At 43.8% G+C, this 18,789-nt stretch overlaps 1 protein-coding gene across 2 annotated transcripts in view; it reads right to left on the bottom strand.

Annotated features, from left to right (window-relative positions):
• LOC126987604 (head-specific guanylate cyclase-like) overlaps window positions 1-18,789 on the bottom strand; it is a 376,569-nt gene that overhangs the window by 23,052 nt on the left and 334,728 nt on the right. Inside the window, exons 8-12 of one of the 2 annotated variants that reach the window (XM_050844723.1) lie at window positions 16,812-16,880; window positions 14,687-15,367; window positions 8,799-8,866; window positions 4,355-4,443; window positions 32-711 (exon numbers count right to left, since the gene is read on the bottom strand). In XM_050844723.1, coding sequence (XP_050700680.1) covers window positions 32-711; window positions 4,355-4,443; window positions 8,799-8,866; window positions 14,687-15,106 — 1,257 coding nt within the window. In that variant the 5' untranslated portion in view covers window positions 15,107-15,367; window positions 16,812-16,880. The remainder of the gene's footprint in view (window positions 1-31; window positions 712-4,354; window positions 4,444-8,798; window positions 8,867-14,686; window positions 15,368-16,811; window positions 16,881-18,789) is intronic. The other variant, XM_050844724.1, reaches the window with a different exon arrangement.

Here is an 18,789-nt window from a genome sequence, read left to right as displayed (position 1 = left end):
CAATACATAACACCTCTAAGCCTTCCCGTACCTGCAGGAGGCCAGAGCCGAGCTGCGTTATCCTCATGGCCTTGTTGCAGACGAAGTGCCACGGGAAGGCCTTACAGAAGCTACTCACGCTGATCTTGAAGTCCTTGGCGCTGGAGGAGGCGCTTTTGACCTCGGTGACGGGCGCCTTGACCTCCCCTTCCCCGGCACTCCCTCCCCCACCGCCCCCACTCTCCACCTGGCCGTTCTGTGCACCTGTCCTCCCTTCACTGACACTGTTCTCACCATCACCATCACCACCGTTGGCATCACCATCGCTCGGCACGACGCAGACCTCCTCCGTCGAGTACTTGAAGTAGAATCTGTGGTTGGAGCGGTTGCCATTCGGGGTGTCGCACTTGTCGCAGGAGACTCGAACTTCCTTGGAGAAGATCTGCTGACTCACGCCCTCGATGACGCCGCCGACGAAGTAGCGGATGCGTTCCCTGTTGGTGAAGAAGTGCAGCACGACGCGCTCCCCCTGGCGGTTGCAGACGAGGCTGGGCACGTCGTTCTTGGTCCTCATGTTGGCGTTGGTCTTGATGATGTCGCACAGGCCCGTCAGGTTGGTGAGGAAGCCCTCCAGGTTGTAGCCGAGGCTCTGCAGGGCCTTGCCATACTGCCGCTGACACTCCCGCACGTATTCTCTCCCCAGGCGACGCATGAACTCCTCAGGGTCAACCTCTGCAGGGGAGACGAGGAAAGGTATAGTTTAGCCTTGGTGGTGGGCTGTGAGCATGATGGAAACACTGGGAAAGACCTGATGATGATGATGAAGAGGAGGAGGAGGAAGAGGAGGAGGATAGCTTTGCCTTGACGCTGTGCTGTGGTCATAAGGAAAACGTGGTAGAAAGGCCTCTGTATATAATGTAGGAGGATGATGATGACGATGATGATTATGATGATGATGATGATGATAGGTTTTCCAGCAATAGTCTGTTCGTTACTATGGGCAACGTGTCAGGTATTCATTAAAAGGTAGACAGACTCGCCAGGACCAAAAGATAACAAAGAGAAAAACAGAAGCCCAGACAAGCTACAACAAAAAAAAAAGATAACATACAGAATCCTAAAGAAAGAGAAGACAGATCTATCTCCGTGTCCAATACAAAGAAAACAAACGGCCGCTCCTGTGCTGAAACGAATGTCTCTTGGATTCAAATGTACGACGAGAATGACGTTTTTCGTTTACGTTGAAGATCTATTATACACGAGGCACCGTACGTTTGTTCACTGATGCGTTCCTTTATTCAATTGTTCATTTGTTCTGCATTCAGTTACTCATTTGGTATTTTATTCTATCTCATTTCTATTCGGTATTTTCTTGTCTCATTTCTATTTGGTATTTTCTTTTATCTTATTTCAATTCGGTATTTTCTTCTATTTCATTTCAATTCGGTATTTTCTTCTATTTCATTTCAATTTGGTATTTTCTTCTATTTCATTTCTAATTGGTATTTTCTTTTATCTCATTTCTATTTGGTATTTTCTTCTATTTCATTTCAATTTGGTATTTTCTTTTATCTCATTTCTATTTGGTATTTTCTTCTGCATTCCTTTAATTTGTTCCGTTATTCAGAATCTCATTTGCTTTGCGTTCATTTTGCATTTTATTTTTATTTGGCATTCTATTTTACTCTATTCCTAATTGCTACTTTACTCTGCATTCATTTAATCCCGAAATTGACCTCTCTTTCGGCCACTCATTATTTTTGTCATTGTGGGAACAGCGATTAGTGGGCTTTTTTTTTATACACCTTTTTTTTGTTGCCCTTGAGCTGTTTCTTTAGCTGTAAAAAAATCTATTCCTTCATTCAGTAACTCATTAGGTCTTACTCAATCTCATTCGTCCTTTTAACTACGAATAACGTGTCATGGTTGCTTACAAAATTCTAATAGCGTCTGAACACACATAACGGAAGCGAAAAATTGATATATATTTCCCCCGCCCGCCAGTCTGTGTAACAACGCGGTATTGGCGACCAGGGATGCGTTACACTCTCTCAGATTAAACACACTCGCTTAATGTATTGCGGCGCTTTCTGACATGGCAAAGTTGTGTGTTCCTGCGGTGAGGATTTATATGTCTCTGTAAATACGGGTGCCTTGGTATTATCAGTGGTGGTGGTAGTAGTAGTAGTAGTAGTAGTAGTAGTAGTTCCAGCTTAAATCCAGAAATAAAAGATGAGACAAAAACAGAATACCAAATAACACTACAAATTACAATAACCACAGTAATAACAACCCCAATAACAGCTCCAAAAAATAACTATTCCGCTAACAGGATCGAGGTGTGTACAAGACAGGGTCAGATTAGCCCCCCAGAGCGAGGCAAATCGTCCCCCAGTAAGTCTCTGGCTCTTTCGCTGCACCTAATCAACCATCAGAGGAGGGCAGAGGAGCGGGGACGAGAGTAGAGGACAGGAAAGGGAAGCAAAGGAGACTAAGGAGAGGATAGGAGAGCAAAGGAGAGTATAGGAAAGACAAGGAGATGAGATGAGAGCACAGGAGAGAGAAAAGGAGAGTAGGGGAGAAGAGAGGAAGATAAGAAGGAACAAGGGCAAAAGAGAGGAGGGGAAAGCAAAGAATAGAGAAGACCAAAGGAGAGAAAAGGGAAGAAGAGAACAGGAGAGGGGAGCAGAAGAGAGAAGAGAGCAAAAAGCAATGGAGAAGGGAAGAGAGGAAAGGAGAGAAGGGAACAAAGGAAAGAAGTGGAAAACGAAGGAAAGGAGAGGAAAGAAAATGAGAAGAGCAAAGAAAAGCAGAGGAACAGAGAGAAGAGGAGAGAAAGCAGAGGAGAGAAAATCAAATAAGGAGAGGGGAGCAAAGGAGTGGAGATGGAACGATAGGAAAAGGTTAAGGAGCAAAGGAAAGTAGAGATAAAAGGAGGAGAGAGGAGAGGAAAGAGAACCAAAGGAGAAGTAGACGAGACCAAAGTGAAAGGGAAACGGGAGGGAAGGGGAGGGAAGGGGAGGACACATCAGAGGATTTAGCGGCGTACTGCAAGAGGGGGAGGTGGGGGGCGGTCTACCTACGCCCTGCTTATACAAATACCCCACACCCACACCCACGACCCGCCCGCAGCGACATGCCTTTGATGGATTACCGGTGATTAGATGTCGTAATGATAGTGGTGGTGGTGGTGGTGGTGGTGGTGATGAAGCCAGGAGATGATTAGATTAGCGAAGGTGATAATTAGTGTTGGTGTTGTTGTTTTTGTCATTATTATTATTATTTAGTGGTGTCAGTAGTAGTAGTAGTAGTAGTAGTGGTTGTGGTAGAGCTAGTAGTAGTAGTAGTAACGTCGTTGTTATTGCTGTTGCTTATAGTTGTTGTTGTTATTTATGATACTGTTCTTGCTGTTATAGTAATGTTTAAGTAATAAATATGCATAAATCAACGTGAATTATCATCTACTTAGAACACTTAAAGCACGGGTCTTGCGAGGTCTTAAAAGAGATGGAACCAAAATCTACACTTACTCAAGGTGTCTTCCAAAGTGTGGGTGTTGAAGTGTTCTGAAAGTGTACGATACAATGTGGGGGACCCCAATACAAATAATGGAAAATACATATCGGAAACAGACAAAATCGAAGCATACTAGGTCTTGAAGCGCGCGAATCAGTCTGAAAAACGTGAAAACAACAACAGCGATTAGGGGGCTTTTTTTTACACTTTTTTTTTGTCGCCCATGAGCTATAAAAGTATAAAAAGAGTATAAAAGGACTAACCTAACAATAAAACCTTCTCCCTCTGTTCTTCTTCCGCTTCCTCATGGCTAGTAATCTATCGCTTCGTTGCTTTTCATACACAAACTACCTACTCAACGAGACTTAACTATTCAGTGCTAAAAAAAAAAATAACTCTCGACTCAGCAATGCCCTCACTAATAATTTACATGATCGTATAAAAAGGATGAAAAATGGAAGGCGGCAAAACAAGAAAAACACGGCAATGAGACCAAAAACAAAACAATGGTAAAAAGACGAGATAAAAAATAGCATTGAATATAAATGAAAGAAAATTAACATATATAGACAAAAGTAGAGACGGCCACCTTTTTGTTTACATTTCTGCACTTTAAAAGGTATATGTATGACGAGAGAGAGAGAGAGAGAGAGAGAGAGAGAACAGAGACAGAGAGAAAACAGAGACAGACAGACAGACACAGACAGACAGACAGACAGGCAGGCAGAAAAATAAAAATAAAATAGAAAAAAAGAAATTAAGAATGAATGAATGAATGGATGAAATAGACAAACAGACAGATACAGACAGACAGACAGACAGACAAACAGCGCCCCCCCCCCCCCTCCTCCTCACTCACCGAGCTGCGTGATGAGGGTCGTGAGCAGGTCGTCTAGATGCCAGTCGTCCCATTCCCTTACGCTCTCCGCAACGATGCTCAGCTTACGCCTGCAAAGAGACCCGGGTTACAGGTGTGTGTGTGTGTGTGTGTGTGTGTGTGTGTGTGTGTGTGTGTGCAACCATCCACCGACGGTCAGTACACATGTTTCATCCCGGACGGTTACCGATAATTATCAAAAGAATGAATGAGCGCTTTAAAAAGTCTGTGGATATCAACATTTAAAGACCAGGACATTTTTTTAACTCCTCTCTCTTTGTAATACTATGACAGAATCTAACCCTCATGTTCACCACGCCAGCTTCAGGTAACTTTATTTTATTTTATTTATAGAAGGTGAATTACTGTTGAAGGTGATAATGTGAGCGAAATTAAGTGATACCGAAACAATGTCATCTATAATCTCTCTCTCTCTCTCTCTCTCTCTCTCTCTCTCTCTCTCTCTCTCTCTCTCTCTCTCTCTCTCTCTCTCTCTCTCTTAATCTACCTATCTCGAAGCCTTTTAATAATACTGAATTCAATTTACACATCAACCACTTTTATAATGAAGACAAAAAGATCTAATCGTGGTGTCTCCTCCTCCACCTCCACCTCCTCCTCCACCTCCACCTCCTCCTCCTCCTCCACTCGTGTTATATTCCCTATTTAGTGGAAGTGTTTAACCGCCGTCAAACGATTTCCCACAACGCCGATCGCTTACCGGAAAAGGCTTAAAGGGAATGACTAAGTGGATGAATATTTAAGAGTCTGATCGCCTCTCTGTTTATATATTCATGACTTTCTGATCTGTGGGGGTTAGACTGGCCCTTTGTTTTTCATTTTTTATTTTATACTGACACACTAACTATCTAACTAATCTTTTCTTTTTTTTCTTAATTTTTAACACCTTTTTCTTTTTTTCCTTAATATTTACATCTTTTTTTTTCCTTCTTTACAATCTATCTCTTTATTTTTTTCCTTCGTTTTTACTCAATACCTAACTAACCTTTTCTTTTTTTCTTCCTTTACTAACTCACTAACTAACTTTTTCTTCTTTTTTCTTCCATAATATTTACGTATTTTCTTCCTTCTTTACCAACTATTTTTTCTTCGTTTATACTAACTACCTAACTCACCTTTTCTTCCTTTATCTTCCTCTTTTACTAACTCACTAACTAACTTTTTCTTCTTTTTTCTTCCTTTATATTTACGTATTTTCTTCCTTCTTTACCAACTATTTTTTCTTCGTTTATACTAACTACCTAACTCACCTTTTCTTCCTTTTTCTTCCTCTTTTACTAACTCACTAACTAACTTTTTCTTCTTTTTTCTTCCTTTATATTTACGTATATTCTTCCTTCTTAACCAACTATTTTTTTTTCTTCTTTTTTCTTCGTTTATACCAACTACCTAACTCACCTTTTCGTCTTTTTTCTTCCTCTTTTACTAACTAACTAAGCTTTTATTTTTTCCCCTCTATATTAACTTTATTTTTTACGTGATGAGAGTCGTGAGCAGATCGTCCAGGTGCCAATCGTCTCACACCTGCACGCTCTCCGCCACGATGCTCAGTTGTTCCTGCACCTGCTTGTCACCTTCTTTTTTACTCCGTTTATAATTACTACATAACTAACCTGTTTTCTCTTTCATTCCTTTTACTAACAAACTAACCTTTTTTTTCTTCTTTCATTCCTTTTACTAACAAACTAACCTTTTTTTCCTCTTTCATTCCTTTTACTAACAAACTAACCTTTTTTTCTTCTTTCATTCCTTTTACTAACAAACTAACCTTTTTTTCTTCTTTCATTCCTTTTACTAACAAACTAACCTTTTTTCCTCTTTCATTCCTTTTACTAACAAACTAACCTTTTTTTTCTTCTTTCATTCCTTTTACTAACTCAACAACCTAACCTTTTTTTTCTCTTTTCCTACCTTGATACGACCCGTTCAATTTCCCTAAACACAACGACAATATTACGTTTAGTGTTCCAACCCGTGGCTATTTCAACGTTTATTTTTCGCTTGAATTTACTGCCGTTTTTTTAATTAGGACCCCCCTTGCCCTGTCTCCGCCACACTCCGTTTTCTATTAGCGTTCCTTTTCTTTGAACCGAGGAAATTAGGGACTGCTAATGAAGGGACGAAGGGAGGAGACTGAGCAGCTGAGGGTGACGGGTGAGGGAGCTTAGGAAGGAAAGTGGGAGGTAGGAAGGGAGGGAAAGAAAGGAAAGGAGGGAACTAGGGGAGGGAAAGAAAGGAAGTGAGGAAACTGGAGTGAAGGAAAGGGGGGAGAAGGGACAGGGTGCAATGAAAGGGAGATAATGAAGGAGGGGGCAGAAAAAATACAGAGAGGGAGAGAGGGAGGGGAAAGGGACAGAGAGGAAGGGAGGGAACTGGGGGCAGGGAAAGGGAGGAAAGAGGGGACAGGAGACAGGGAAAGGGAGGAAGGGAGGAAGTTAGGATAGCGAAAGGTTGAGTGGAAGAGGAACTGAGGGTGAGGGAAAGGGAGGAAGGGTAGGAGAGAAGGAAAGTGTGGGTAGAAAAACGGAGGGAGGGTGAGGAGGAAACTGGGGGAGAGAGAGAAGGAAAAGGAAAAGAAATAGAGAGGAAGGAGGGAAAGAGGGAAAAGTACAAAGAAAGGAAAAGGAAAAAGGAGAAGCAATGGGAATGAAGGGATGATAAGGAGGGAAAGGAGTTGAAGAAAAGAAGGAAAAATACTGAGGAAGGGATAGAAAGAAAGGAGGGGAATAGAGAAACGTAATGAAGATGGAAAAGAAAAAGAGAGAAGCAATGGAAATGGAAGGAAGGAAGGAAGGTGATGAAGGCAGATGAACGCCGGTGAAAGTAGATGAACGCCAGCAATGGGGATGGAGGGATGGAACGGAAGGGAGGATGGAGGTGAATGCATGGTTAAGTTAGGCAGATAAACGCCCCAGCTCATCCCTCATCAGTCAGCCTCGCAATCAGCCCACGAAGTATTAGCCTCGTTGCCGGCAGATAGCGTGCAAGGTGTGTCTCGGCCGCTGCCTCCCCTCCGGCGCTAACCATTAAGGCACCTGCTTGCTCTAATGGGCCGTAGTCACCTGATAATCACCTGTCCCGCGCGGTAAGGTGAGAGGAGGAGGACGACGACGAGGAGGAGGAGGAGGATTAGGAGCAGGAAGAGCAAGACAAAGAAGATTCCAGGATGAGGAGGAGGTTGAGAAAGATATGAAGAGGATAAGGAGGCACTCACAGAAGAGATGGAGGAGAGAGAGGAGGTAAAGAAGAAAGAAGAGAGGGAAGAAATTAAGAAGGAAAAGAAAAGGAGGAAAGCAATACATGAGACAAGGGAAATAGGAGGTGATGGGACTATGGAAATGGAGGAATTGAAGTAAGGGAATGAGCTACAGGAGGAGGAGGAAGAGGAGGAGGATAAGAAGGAGAAGAAAAGGAGGGGAGTAAGATGTGACAGAAGGGAAGTAGGTGAAGAAAATACGGGGATGGAAGAGTTAGAGGAAGGAAAGGAGATGAAGAAGGAAGAGAAGGAAGGGAAGGAGACAAAGAAGGAAGAGTTAGAGGAAGGGAAGGAGGTGAAGAAGGAAGAGAAGGAAGGGAAGGAGACAAAGAAGGAAGAGTTAGAGGAAGGGAAGGAGGTGAAGAAGGAAGAGAAGGAAGGGAAGGAGACAAAGAAGGATGAGTTAGAGGAAGGGAAGGAGCTGAAGAAGGAAGAGAAGGAAGGGAAGGAGACAAAGAAGGAAGAGTTAGAGGAAGGGAAGGAGGTGAAGAAGGAAGAGGAGGAAAACGAGGAGGAAAAGAAATGGACAGAAAGGATGCAGGCGAGGGAAACGAGAAGGGAAGTGACTGAAGGAGCGAGAAAGGTCAAAGGAACCGATCGTGTTATTAGAAAGTCGAACCCAAGGGCGTAACGTGATCTAGAGGGATTCAGTGTATGGTAAAGGGATTAGAACCGCCACCATCACCACTACCACTGCAGTCACCCCAATCACCATAACTACCATCACTATACCAGTAACTTGCATCATCGTCATTATCACCAACACTCATCATTATCACCATCAACGACACTACCATCATCATCAATACTATAGTGAAAACAAACAAGCACTACTACTACTACTACTACTACTACTACTACTACTACTACTACAAAATGAAAAGAAAATGAAAACAGAAAAAGGGCAAAAAAAAAAGTGTATAAACGAATCTGCAACATCAACAAAAATGACAAAAAAAACACTTTCACCAAAAGGAACAACACAAAAAACAACAATAAAAGCAACAACAGTGACCTAAATTTTCACACACACACACACACACACACACACACACACACACACACACACACACACACACACACACACCTGGCGTACAAATGAACAAACACTCACGCCCTTCCCTGCCTGAGAGTGCTCCTGAGACTCACCTGAGAGCACGCCACTCGAGGTCACCTGAACGGAGGAGAGTGTCGAGAGAGAGCAACACCTGGTCGGCCTGCAAAAAAAAAAAGAGAGAGAGAGAGAGAGAAATATCAACATTAGTAACATTAGTATATAAACATCCATAGCTAAGTATAAACATCCCTTCTAATCAATACAGAACTCGTAAAACATCTAACAACTCCAATTAAAAAAATGCAGTATCATTAAGTTTCAAGTCGTCGAAAGTCACCCACAAAATCCTGATATTCAACCCTTACTGTGCTTACAAACATCGCGGGCCACCTGAAAAAGACTGGTCATATTTTCACAGTAAACAACTTATGACCTTTATTTTTCCAGCACATGACTCCGTTTACCCACGAGCTGCCATGGTAACGATCCTCCCTCGACCCCATTAAGATTTGAGTCTGGGTTCACCTACACGACCCACGCCACATCTAGTAGGGTCACGGCACTAATTTGACTAGGATAAGTTAGTAATGCAGCGGCGATAGGTTTCAGATTATCGGGCGACAGATATAGTTTAGCGGCGTTAGGTTATTGATGATGCGGGGATAGATTACGGATTCTGCGGCGATAGGTTTAGTTTAGCGGCGATAAGTTACTATTTCTGTGGCGATAGGTTACTGATTCTACGGCGATAGATTTAGTTTAGCGGCGATAGGTTTAGTTTAGCGGCGATAGGTTACATGTTTGGCGGCGATAGATTTAGTTTAGCGGCGATAAGTTACTGATTCTACGGCGATAGATTTAGTTTAGCTGCGATAGGTTTAGTTTAGCGGCGATAGGTTACAAGTTTAGCGACGATAGATTTAATTTAGCGGCGATAAGTTTAGTTTAGCGGCGATAGGTTACAAGTTTAGCGACGATAGATTTAGTTTAGCGGCGATAAGTTTAGTTTAGCGGCGATAGGTTACAAGTTTAGCGGCGATAGGTTACAAGTTTAGCGGTGATAGGTTACAAGTTTAGCGGTGATAAGTTACAAGTTTAGCGGTGATAGGTTACAAGTTTAGCGGTGATAAGTTACAAGTTTAGCGGTGATAGGTTACAAGTTTAGCGGTGATAGGTTACAAGTTTAGCGGTGATAAGTTACAAGTTTAGCGGTGATAGGTTACAAGTTTAGCGGTGATAAGTTACAAGTTTAGCGGTGATAGGTTACAAGTTTAGCGGTGATAGGTTACAAGTTTAGCGGTGATAGGTTACAAGTTTAGCGGCGATAGGTTACAAGTTTAGCGGTGATAGGTTACAAGTTTAGCGGCGATAAGTTTAGTTTAGCGGTGATAGGTTACAAGTTTAGCGGTGATAGGTTTAGTTTAGCGGTGATAGGTTACAAGTTCTATCTACAGTAAAGAAAACAGATCCAACGCAAAAAACAAACAAAATAAAAACAAAAGAGCACTGTTCCGATAAAAAAAAAAGAGGAGTGGCCGAAAGAGAGGTTACTAAAGGGTCGAGAGCTCTCTTGAAACTCTTGGGCGGTTTTTTAGATCCTTCGGCTACGACACGTTAGGCCTTCAGAGTTTATAAGCCTAAATAAAATTAATACTCGGTACTCTTAGGTTAGCGACACACTCTCCTATCACCTGGCTATGACGGCGCAGGTGAGAGGAGGAGGCAGAGGAAGAGAGGCAGGAGAGGGGAGGTAGAGACGAACAGGTAACACACTCCCAGGTATTCTCATATTTACATGGGGAGCGTACAGAAGGGATCGTGGACCTTTGAGCCTCCACACCTCTTCCCTCCACCTGGTTGTGAGGGAGGAGGAGGAAAGGAAGTTCGTATAGAGGAGAGGGGAAGAAGAAGGCAGGATAAAGGGGGTGAAGAAAGGAGAGAGAGAGAGTTTTACACAGAAAAAAACAGGAAAAAGGGGAAGAGAAAGGTGAGACTTGGAGAAAGATAAGAATAATGAAAGAATGAAGGAATGAAGGAAAATATAGAAAAAAGGAAATGAGGAAACTAGGAAGGAAGAAGCTTAAGAGAGGATAAGAGAAGGGAGAGACATAGAGGCATAAGGAGGCAGGAAAAATGAAGAAAACAAAGAAGAGAAAGAAGGGAGCCAGGGAGGAGAGGGAGGGAGGGAGGAAAGGAGATACTGAGGGATGATGACAGGGAGGAAGGGAGCAATAGTGAGAGAGCAAGCAGGGGAAAGAAAGGAGGGAGGAAGGGAGAGAACGGAGAAAGGTGGAGGAGGACATATGGAGGATAAAATATGTTAGGGGAGGGGGAGAAGGAGGAAGGATGAGAAAGAGAGAAGGAAATAAAAAGAGCAGGAAGGAAGAGAGAAATAGAAAGGAAGGAGAGAGGAAGAGATATGGGAAATAGGTTTGACACGGAAGAGAGGAAGCAGGGATGGAAGAAGAGAGAAATGAGGATAAAAAGATGGCCAATAATGATGAAGAAGGAGGAAAGAAAGAGGGAAGGAGAGGAAGGCGTAAATGGGGAAATAAAAGATGATGAGAGAGAGGAGAGAATGAGAGAGGGAATGAAGGCGGGAAAATAAGACAGAAAACGAAAAAGAAAGAAAGAATGTAGAATAAAAACAATGAGATCAAGTGTTTAGAAAAGTTTTAGAGCGAAAAAATATGTTACGTATTTTTTTTTATTGTTGAGTTTGTGTTGAGAGGTAAAATGCGTGTTCGTCATCAGGTTGTTCCATTACGCGCTGCAAGGGTTCTGTTTATTTTCATTTTTTATTTTTTCAGATTCATCTATTTTTAGGTTACAAGTTTAGCGGCGATAGATTACAAGTTTAGCGGCGATAGGTTACAAGTTTAGCGGCGATAGGTTACAAGTTTAGCGGCGATAGGTTACAAGTTTAGCGGCGATAGATAGCTAGTTTAGCGGCGATAGGTTACAAGTTTAGCGGCGATAGGTTACAAGTTCAGCGGGGATAGGTTACAAGTTTAGCGGCGATAGGTTACAAGTTCAGCGGCGATAGGTTACAAGTTTAGCGGCGATAGGTTACAAGTTTAGCGGCGATAGGTTACAAGTTTAGCGGCGATAGATTACAAGTTTAGCGGCGATAGGTTACAAGTTTAGCGGCGATAGGTTACAAGTTTAGCGGCGATAGGTTACAAGTTTAGCGGCGATAGGTTACAAGTTTAGCGGCGATAGGTTACAAGTTTAGCGGCGATAGGTTACAAGTTCAGCGACAATAAGTAACTAGTTTAGCGGCTATAGATTACAAGTTTAACGGTGATATTTGCGAATCATAGCTCTTCAATAAACAAATATGACAGGATTTCAACGTGACTGACTGACTCTCATTTTTACTGCGATATTTTCTGTCAGTGAAAATGAAGTGTTTTTATCCTGAGACTTTTATAAATTTCTTCATTTTTACATCGACACAAGAATAATTATACATAACTATATACTTACAGACTAACACACAGACAGACAACCAGACGGACGGACAGACAGGCAGGCAGATAGATTAAGATATTGACATACACACACACACACACACACACACACACACACACACACACACACACACACACACACACACACACACACACACACATACACACACACACATTAATCGTTCAGTAAGTAGCGTTATGTTACTCCACTTACATAATGACATTCTACACACTCTCTCTCTCTCTCTCTCTCTCTCTCCCTGTTTTACGTCTGTTCTCCCTTGTATCTCTCCCTAACGTTCTTTTATCATCCATTGTCCCTCTTCCTCTTTCTTCCTTCTCCTGAGACTAAGTTCAGAAAAAAACTTAAAGCGAAGAATTCAAATGGAACTCATATTTTCCCCGCTGTTTGTGTTTGTGTTTGACCAAGTTCTACATTCAAACCCAACAACGAGTTTCACGGATCAAGGAATAAACAGTAGTAGCAGTAGTAGTAGAAGTAGTAGAAGTAGTAGTAGTAGTAGTAGTAGTAGTAGTAGTATAAGAATAATAAAAGAAGAAGAACAAGAAGAACAAGAAGAACAAGAAGAACAAGAACAAGAAGAAGAACAAGGACAAGAAGAACAAGAACAAGAACAAGAACAAGAACAAGAACAAGAAAAAGTAGTAGTAGTAGTAGTAGTAGTAGTAGTAGTAGTAGTAGTAGGCACAACGTTTGGTTAGGTTCACAACAGCTCCATCAATCACATCAACCTCCCTTTTCTTAGCTAAGGCCTCACTTAATCAGCGGCGTGGCCCGAAAAACAATCTGGCTTGGAAATAACAACAAAAAAATCTTAATTAAATCAGTACTTCTCCGGCTTGCTCTTGTGAATTATGATTGGAAACGCGAGTCTTTGTGCAGCGATGAAGGCAGAGGCAGATTTACACACACACACACACACACACACACACACACACACACACACACACACACACACACACAATGTCGCATCAACCCCACCATAAGGAGTGAGGGGGAGAGGGAGGGAGTAAAGGAGGAGGAGTAGGTGAGGGAGTGGGTGAGGGAGTGACTGATGGTCCTCTTTCGAAATCTTCTCTCGTCTTCAGGAGTCTGGAAAACCCTTGCCTTGGGAGGGAGAAAGTCGTGTCAGGGGAGAGAAGAAGGTCGTGAAGGAAGAGGAGGAAGAGAAAGAAGAAGAGGAGGAAGAGGAGGAAGAGTTTGGGATTGAGATAAATTGTGCGTGTGTTTGCTTATGTGTTCGAGAGAGAGAGAGAGAGAGAGAGAGAGAGAGAGAGAGAGAGAGAGAGAGAGAGAGAGAGAGAGAGAGAGAGAGAGAGAGAGAATGGGGGGGGGGACTAGGAGACTTTAGGTTAATTGAGAAAAGTAATCTTGTGTGGCAGGTAAGAGAGTTTGCAAGGGCCTGGTGAATAGCATTAAGATGAGAAGTCTTGTGGAAGGAAGAGGAGTAAGAGGAGGAGGAGGAGGAGGAGGAGGAGGAGGAGGAGGAGGAGAAGGAGGAGGAGAAGGAGGAGGAGGAGGTGATAACGTTGCAAAAATACTAAGATGAGAAATGAGACTACGGAGAGCGCGAATGAAGATGAAGACGAGGAAGAAAAGTCTGGTAAGGAGGAGAAGGAGGAGGAGGAGGAGGCGAAAGAGGAAGAGACGGAGTAGACTGAAAACCAAGAGGAGGAGGAGGAGGAGGAGGAGGAGGAGGCGAAAGAGGAAGAGACGGAGTAGACTGAAAAGCAAGAGGAGGAGGAGGAGGAGGAGGAGTGAAGAGGTATATATAGACACGCTCGCAAAATCACACATTATACACGAATTCACCCGTGTGTAGATATTCGTATAGCAACAATATTCTCAGAGGCCGATGCTGTACCGGAATTAATATCGCTAGAGTAAAAAAAATAAAGGAAAAGACACCCCATGTAACCTCTCTAACAAGTCTTTACACATTCACCGTTTTCATCAAGAGGGCGGGAAGAAAAAAAGGTGAGAAAAATGTATTAAGGTTGATTGACATAAATATTTTACAGGGCGTATAGGAAGGGGTAAAGTAGTAGTAGTAGTAGTAGTAGTAGTAGTAGTAAGAGGAGAGTTAGGAAGAAGAGAAGAAGAAGGATGCGTAAAAGAGAAATATGAGAAGGAATAATAAAGAAAATTGAGTCAAAACAAACAAAAGCGAAGGGCGGAGAGGTAAAAGAAAATAAACAAATCGAAAATAAGATAAGCACACACACACACACACACACACACACACACACACACACACACACAGTTTATTTTATCATTGGTGTAATGGTGGGAGGATAGGGGAGAGATTGAGGAGGAGAAGGGGGTATTTAAGGGGAGGGGAGAGAGTAAAGGGAAGGAGAGGGAACTGAGGAAGGGAGAGGAAGGGGTGACTAAGTGAGGGGATGGAGGAGGAGTGAGTAATGGGGGGAGGGGGGGAGGGGTCGGTGAGTGCTTAAAATGAACAAAAAACAGCTTTCGTACTCACGGGTATAGTGATGAAGCACCAGACAGCCTCCGTCAGGTTCTGGATGCTGAGGGGCTGCTTGGGGTCGGGGGGGTCGCGGGGTGGCGTGAGGAGCGGCGCCCCGTCATCCCCGTCCTCCTGCTGCCCCTTGAGTCGCGCCCGCACGTCTCCGCCTCGCCGCGCCGCGCCCCCGGAGGCCTTGCGTCTCACCGCCACAGGCTCGGACGGGGAGCGGGTCATGCGGGTGTAGGAGTTGACCCGCTCCTGCACGCTGCCCAACTGTCTAACGGGGCTGCCTCCACTGCTGCTGGTATCAATGGAGGTGCCTCGCTCCCACATTCGTCCCCCCGCGGTGCCCAACAAACGCCCGCCTCCTCCGCCTCCGCCGACCCCCCCGTCTTCGACCCCTGGCACGCGGGCATTGCTGAAGGGACACGTCATGGGTACACTCTCCCTCCTGACGCGGCTCACATCGCCTTCACAGCCTCACGCCGCAGCCACGCCCGGGACCCCCTTCATGATGCTGCCTCAGTCTCGAGCCTCGTCAGCGCCTCCTTCAGTATCACGGGTCAGGGCTCACTCGCCACGCCCTCGGCTTCGTGTCCTCCTCCTCCTCCTTTAGCGGGTGCGTGGGATCAGATGCACCAGGTATGAATCACTTATCTACACTAGCAGGTCACCAGTACCGTGTGTTACATGACGCTGGAAAGGAAGGGTTAAGATCAAACACACAAAATACACACATAGATCAGTTTTACGCGTTTTTTTTTTCTTCACATGTAGCAGACGAGGTAAAGCGAACTGGTTGCGTCTGCTGAATATCCACGTGTTGCCAGAGAGACGTGAAAACACCGCGGTCTCAACAAGCGAGGAAGGACAAACACCATCAACCGGAACGAACGCTCTTGATAAGTCACCTGTGTTCAAGTCACCAGGTAAGTCACGCAAGACACGACAAGTCACAAGTCAGTCACACGGAAGGAGAGCAGCGCCGGTGGTGAGTTTGAAGTCAAGATACCAGAAGAGACACCCCCTTAACTCCCGAGAAATCACCATGAGTGTGCCATTACGAGGATGTGAAGGGAGAGGAGAGGGGAAGGTGGATGGACCTGAGTGGGAATAACGAGAGTTGGTGAATCGGGACAAAAAAACAAAACTGGATAGCGGGAGAGACAGGTAAAGGAATCACTCACAAAGACCTGGTGTCTGAAACCTCAGTAATCAACCTATACTCGCGTAGGCGGTGGCTGAGTGGTTAGCGTGCGGGTCCCGCATTCACCGGGTTCGAATCCGCCGCTACCACCTGGGATTTTTCAGTCACCGCCTTGTGGCTTACGACTACCCACATGCTGTCTTGAAGACCAACCATCAACCCGGACTCTAGAGGAAACCGCCCAAGTGAATCAAGAACGAGCTCCGGGGGACAGCATGAGCCAAGAAAAGATGGCGCCACTATAAAAACACTTGCCTGCACCATGACGGACTGGGGCTGACTACCATCCAGGCCCCACAAGAAAGCCTTCCGGCGCTATAGGCTGGCACGTAAAAAAAAAATACTGCTTATGCACCCTTGTACTCTGTGACGACCCTGTAACCTATACCGTGGTCTGGGTCACAACAGCTGGCGGGGGTAATTCTTCAGGGAGGGACTCGCGGACTTGGCATCTTTGCTTGGGTGAAGGTCTCTGCGCCGCTCATTTCCCTGTTGTTTACTAGATCCAACCTGCGGCTAATTTCATGACCGTTAGAACAAGTTAAGAATTGCCCAATGAGCACGCAGTAGCACACCCCAAGCAATGATACCAAGTCCACGTGTCCCTCCCTGAAGGATTATCCCCGCCAGTGAACATGACACCGACCAAAGTATCGGTTGGTATTGTCAGATGCTCCCGCCCCTCACACCAACTATTTCCAAAGGCCAAAAAGGAGGTTAATCGAGTTCTAATGAGTGTTCTTTTAAGTTCACGGTACAGAAGAAGGCTCAGACTAACACCAGGGCCATAAAAGTGCCCCTGGAAATGCTCTTAACTCCCACGAAAGACTAGTAAATTACGTGTTCTTGGGCACAGAAATGTTTAAAAATATGGCCCTTAGCCCTTCCTGCCTTTACAGTGCCCAGCGTCCAAGGACCGACACTCAAGGTTACCGGGTACGCCGTGACCTCCGGGGCCTGGCTGTGTCACCTCCGCGGCCTGGCTGTGCCTCGCGCCTCCACCTGGAAAGAGAGAGAAGTCATTTAGAAGGCTTAAAGGTGAGTGCAGTGGAAAAATAAATGCTGAGGTTTTATATTTCACCGTCCTTGGAAGGTATAAGTACGTGGCGCAATTTTCAGGTACAAAAAACCTTCTTAGTCGTTAATTTGAAATGAGAAGTAGAAATACATATAATGACTCCGTAACACTGAAATAAACCATGTGTTGTCTAATATTATATCCCATGCACATAATAACACACACGTTTATCTAACCTATTACGTTATAAAAGGTCCCTAGGGGTTCCGGGGATATATTTAGTGATGTCTGTACGGCTCCTTTGAGTTGTTATTTCCTTTCATGATCGTAATATTACAATACATGCACAACAGATTATTGAAACATTGTAATATAGACATCATCCTATCTAACCTATTATGTTATAAAAAAAACATAACAACCATTGGGGATATATTTAGTGATGTCTGTACGGCGCCAGTGTGCAGCATCCTTCACTAATCAATGCCCACTCAGCGGACAGGACCTGTACGTGACTGTTTCGTGTATCAAGTGACGCACTCAGTACAGTTTACTTTAAGGGTTACGCAGGGGTAAAAAGGTTGAGAGACGCCTAACCCGACAATATAAAACACTGAATAGAAAAATACCTGAAAGAGAGAATTAACAGCGCTAACACGACTTTCATTTTATGCTCAACGGACTCTTGCCAAACACACCCAAACCAAACAACACACGGCAGGAAAATACAGAACCGAGGACATCGCGGCGTGGTTAATCTGTACCCGGCCTCCAGAGTGCCGGGTAGTCAGGCACACGCCGGGAGGGGCCGCGGGAATAGCACGCTCCGCCCGACCCGCGTCCATCATCTCTTTTTTATAAACTTTTTTTTTCCGTTCTAATGCATTTTTTAAAGTCTGCGCCATATAGTTTCAGTGATTAGTATTTCAGATTCATGTGTATACTTATCTATTTTTAATCTATCTATCTAACAATCTATATCAGTCAATGTACCTTTCTATCTATCTATCTATCTATCTATCTATCTACCTATCAATCTATCTATTTATCTATCTATCTATCTAACAATCTATATCAATCAATGTACCTCTCTGTCTATCTATCTATCTATCTATCTATCTATCTAACAATCTATATCAATCAATGTACCTCTCTATCTATCTATCTATCTATATCTATCTATCTATCTATCTACCTATCAATCTATATCAATCAATGTACCTCTATCTATCTATCTATCTATCTATCTATCTATCTATCTGGGATCGAATATATGACTGATAAACTATTATGGGAAATATCTGTCCACTTCAAAAACATAGTCATCGAATACGATCAGATATTTTCTAGGGGAAAAAATCGTCAGACGGGAAAATGTGGATGGAATATGCGGGTAGCAACTGATTGGGGTCGCTAAATTAGAATACGCTGGATGCAATACTTTGCTGTGTGTATACATCCATACATACATACATCCACACACACACACACACACACACACACACACACACACCAATCCAAAAAATACAAAGGCTACGTATCTAGGATGAGTATCAGAGAAGTGTGCAGTTGAACCTACTAAATAATATGGTTAAACACTGGTTGTATAAGTTATCCATTAGATGAAGCAATATTGTCACTATTAAATCTCTCTCTCTCTCTCTCTCTCTCTCTCTCTCTCTCTCTCTCTCTCTCTCTCTCTCTCTCTCTCTCTCTCTCTCGAGAGAGAGAGAGAGAGAGAGAGAGAGAGAGAGAGAGAGAGAGAGAGAGAGAGAGAGAGAGAGAGAGAGAGAGAGAGAGAGAGAGAGAGAGAGAGAGAGAGAGAGAGAGAGAGAGAGAGAGAGAGAGGTGAAATGGAGGTAAATAAGGAAGAGTGGGTGAGAGTGTCCGCCC

The sequence above is a fragment of the Eriocheir sinensis genome, chromosome 65, assembly GCF_024679095.1.
Source record: "Eriocheir sinensis breed Jianghai 21 chromosome 65, ASM2467909v1, whole genome shotgun sequence".
NCBI classification, from domain to species: domain Eukaryota; kingdom Metazoa; phylum Arthropoda; class Malacostraca; order Decapoda; family Varunidae; genus Eriocheir; species Eriocheir sinensis.
This window is presented reverse-complemented; position numbering and strand designations above follow the sequence as displayed.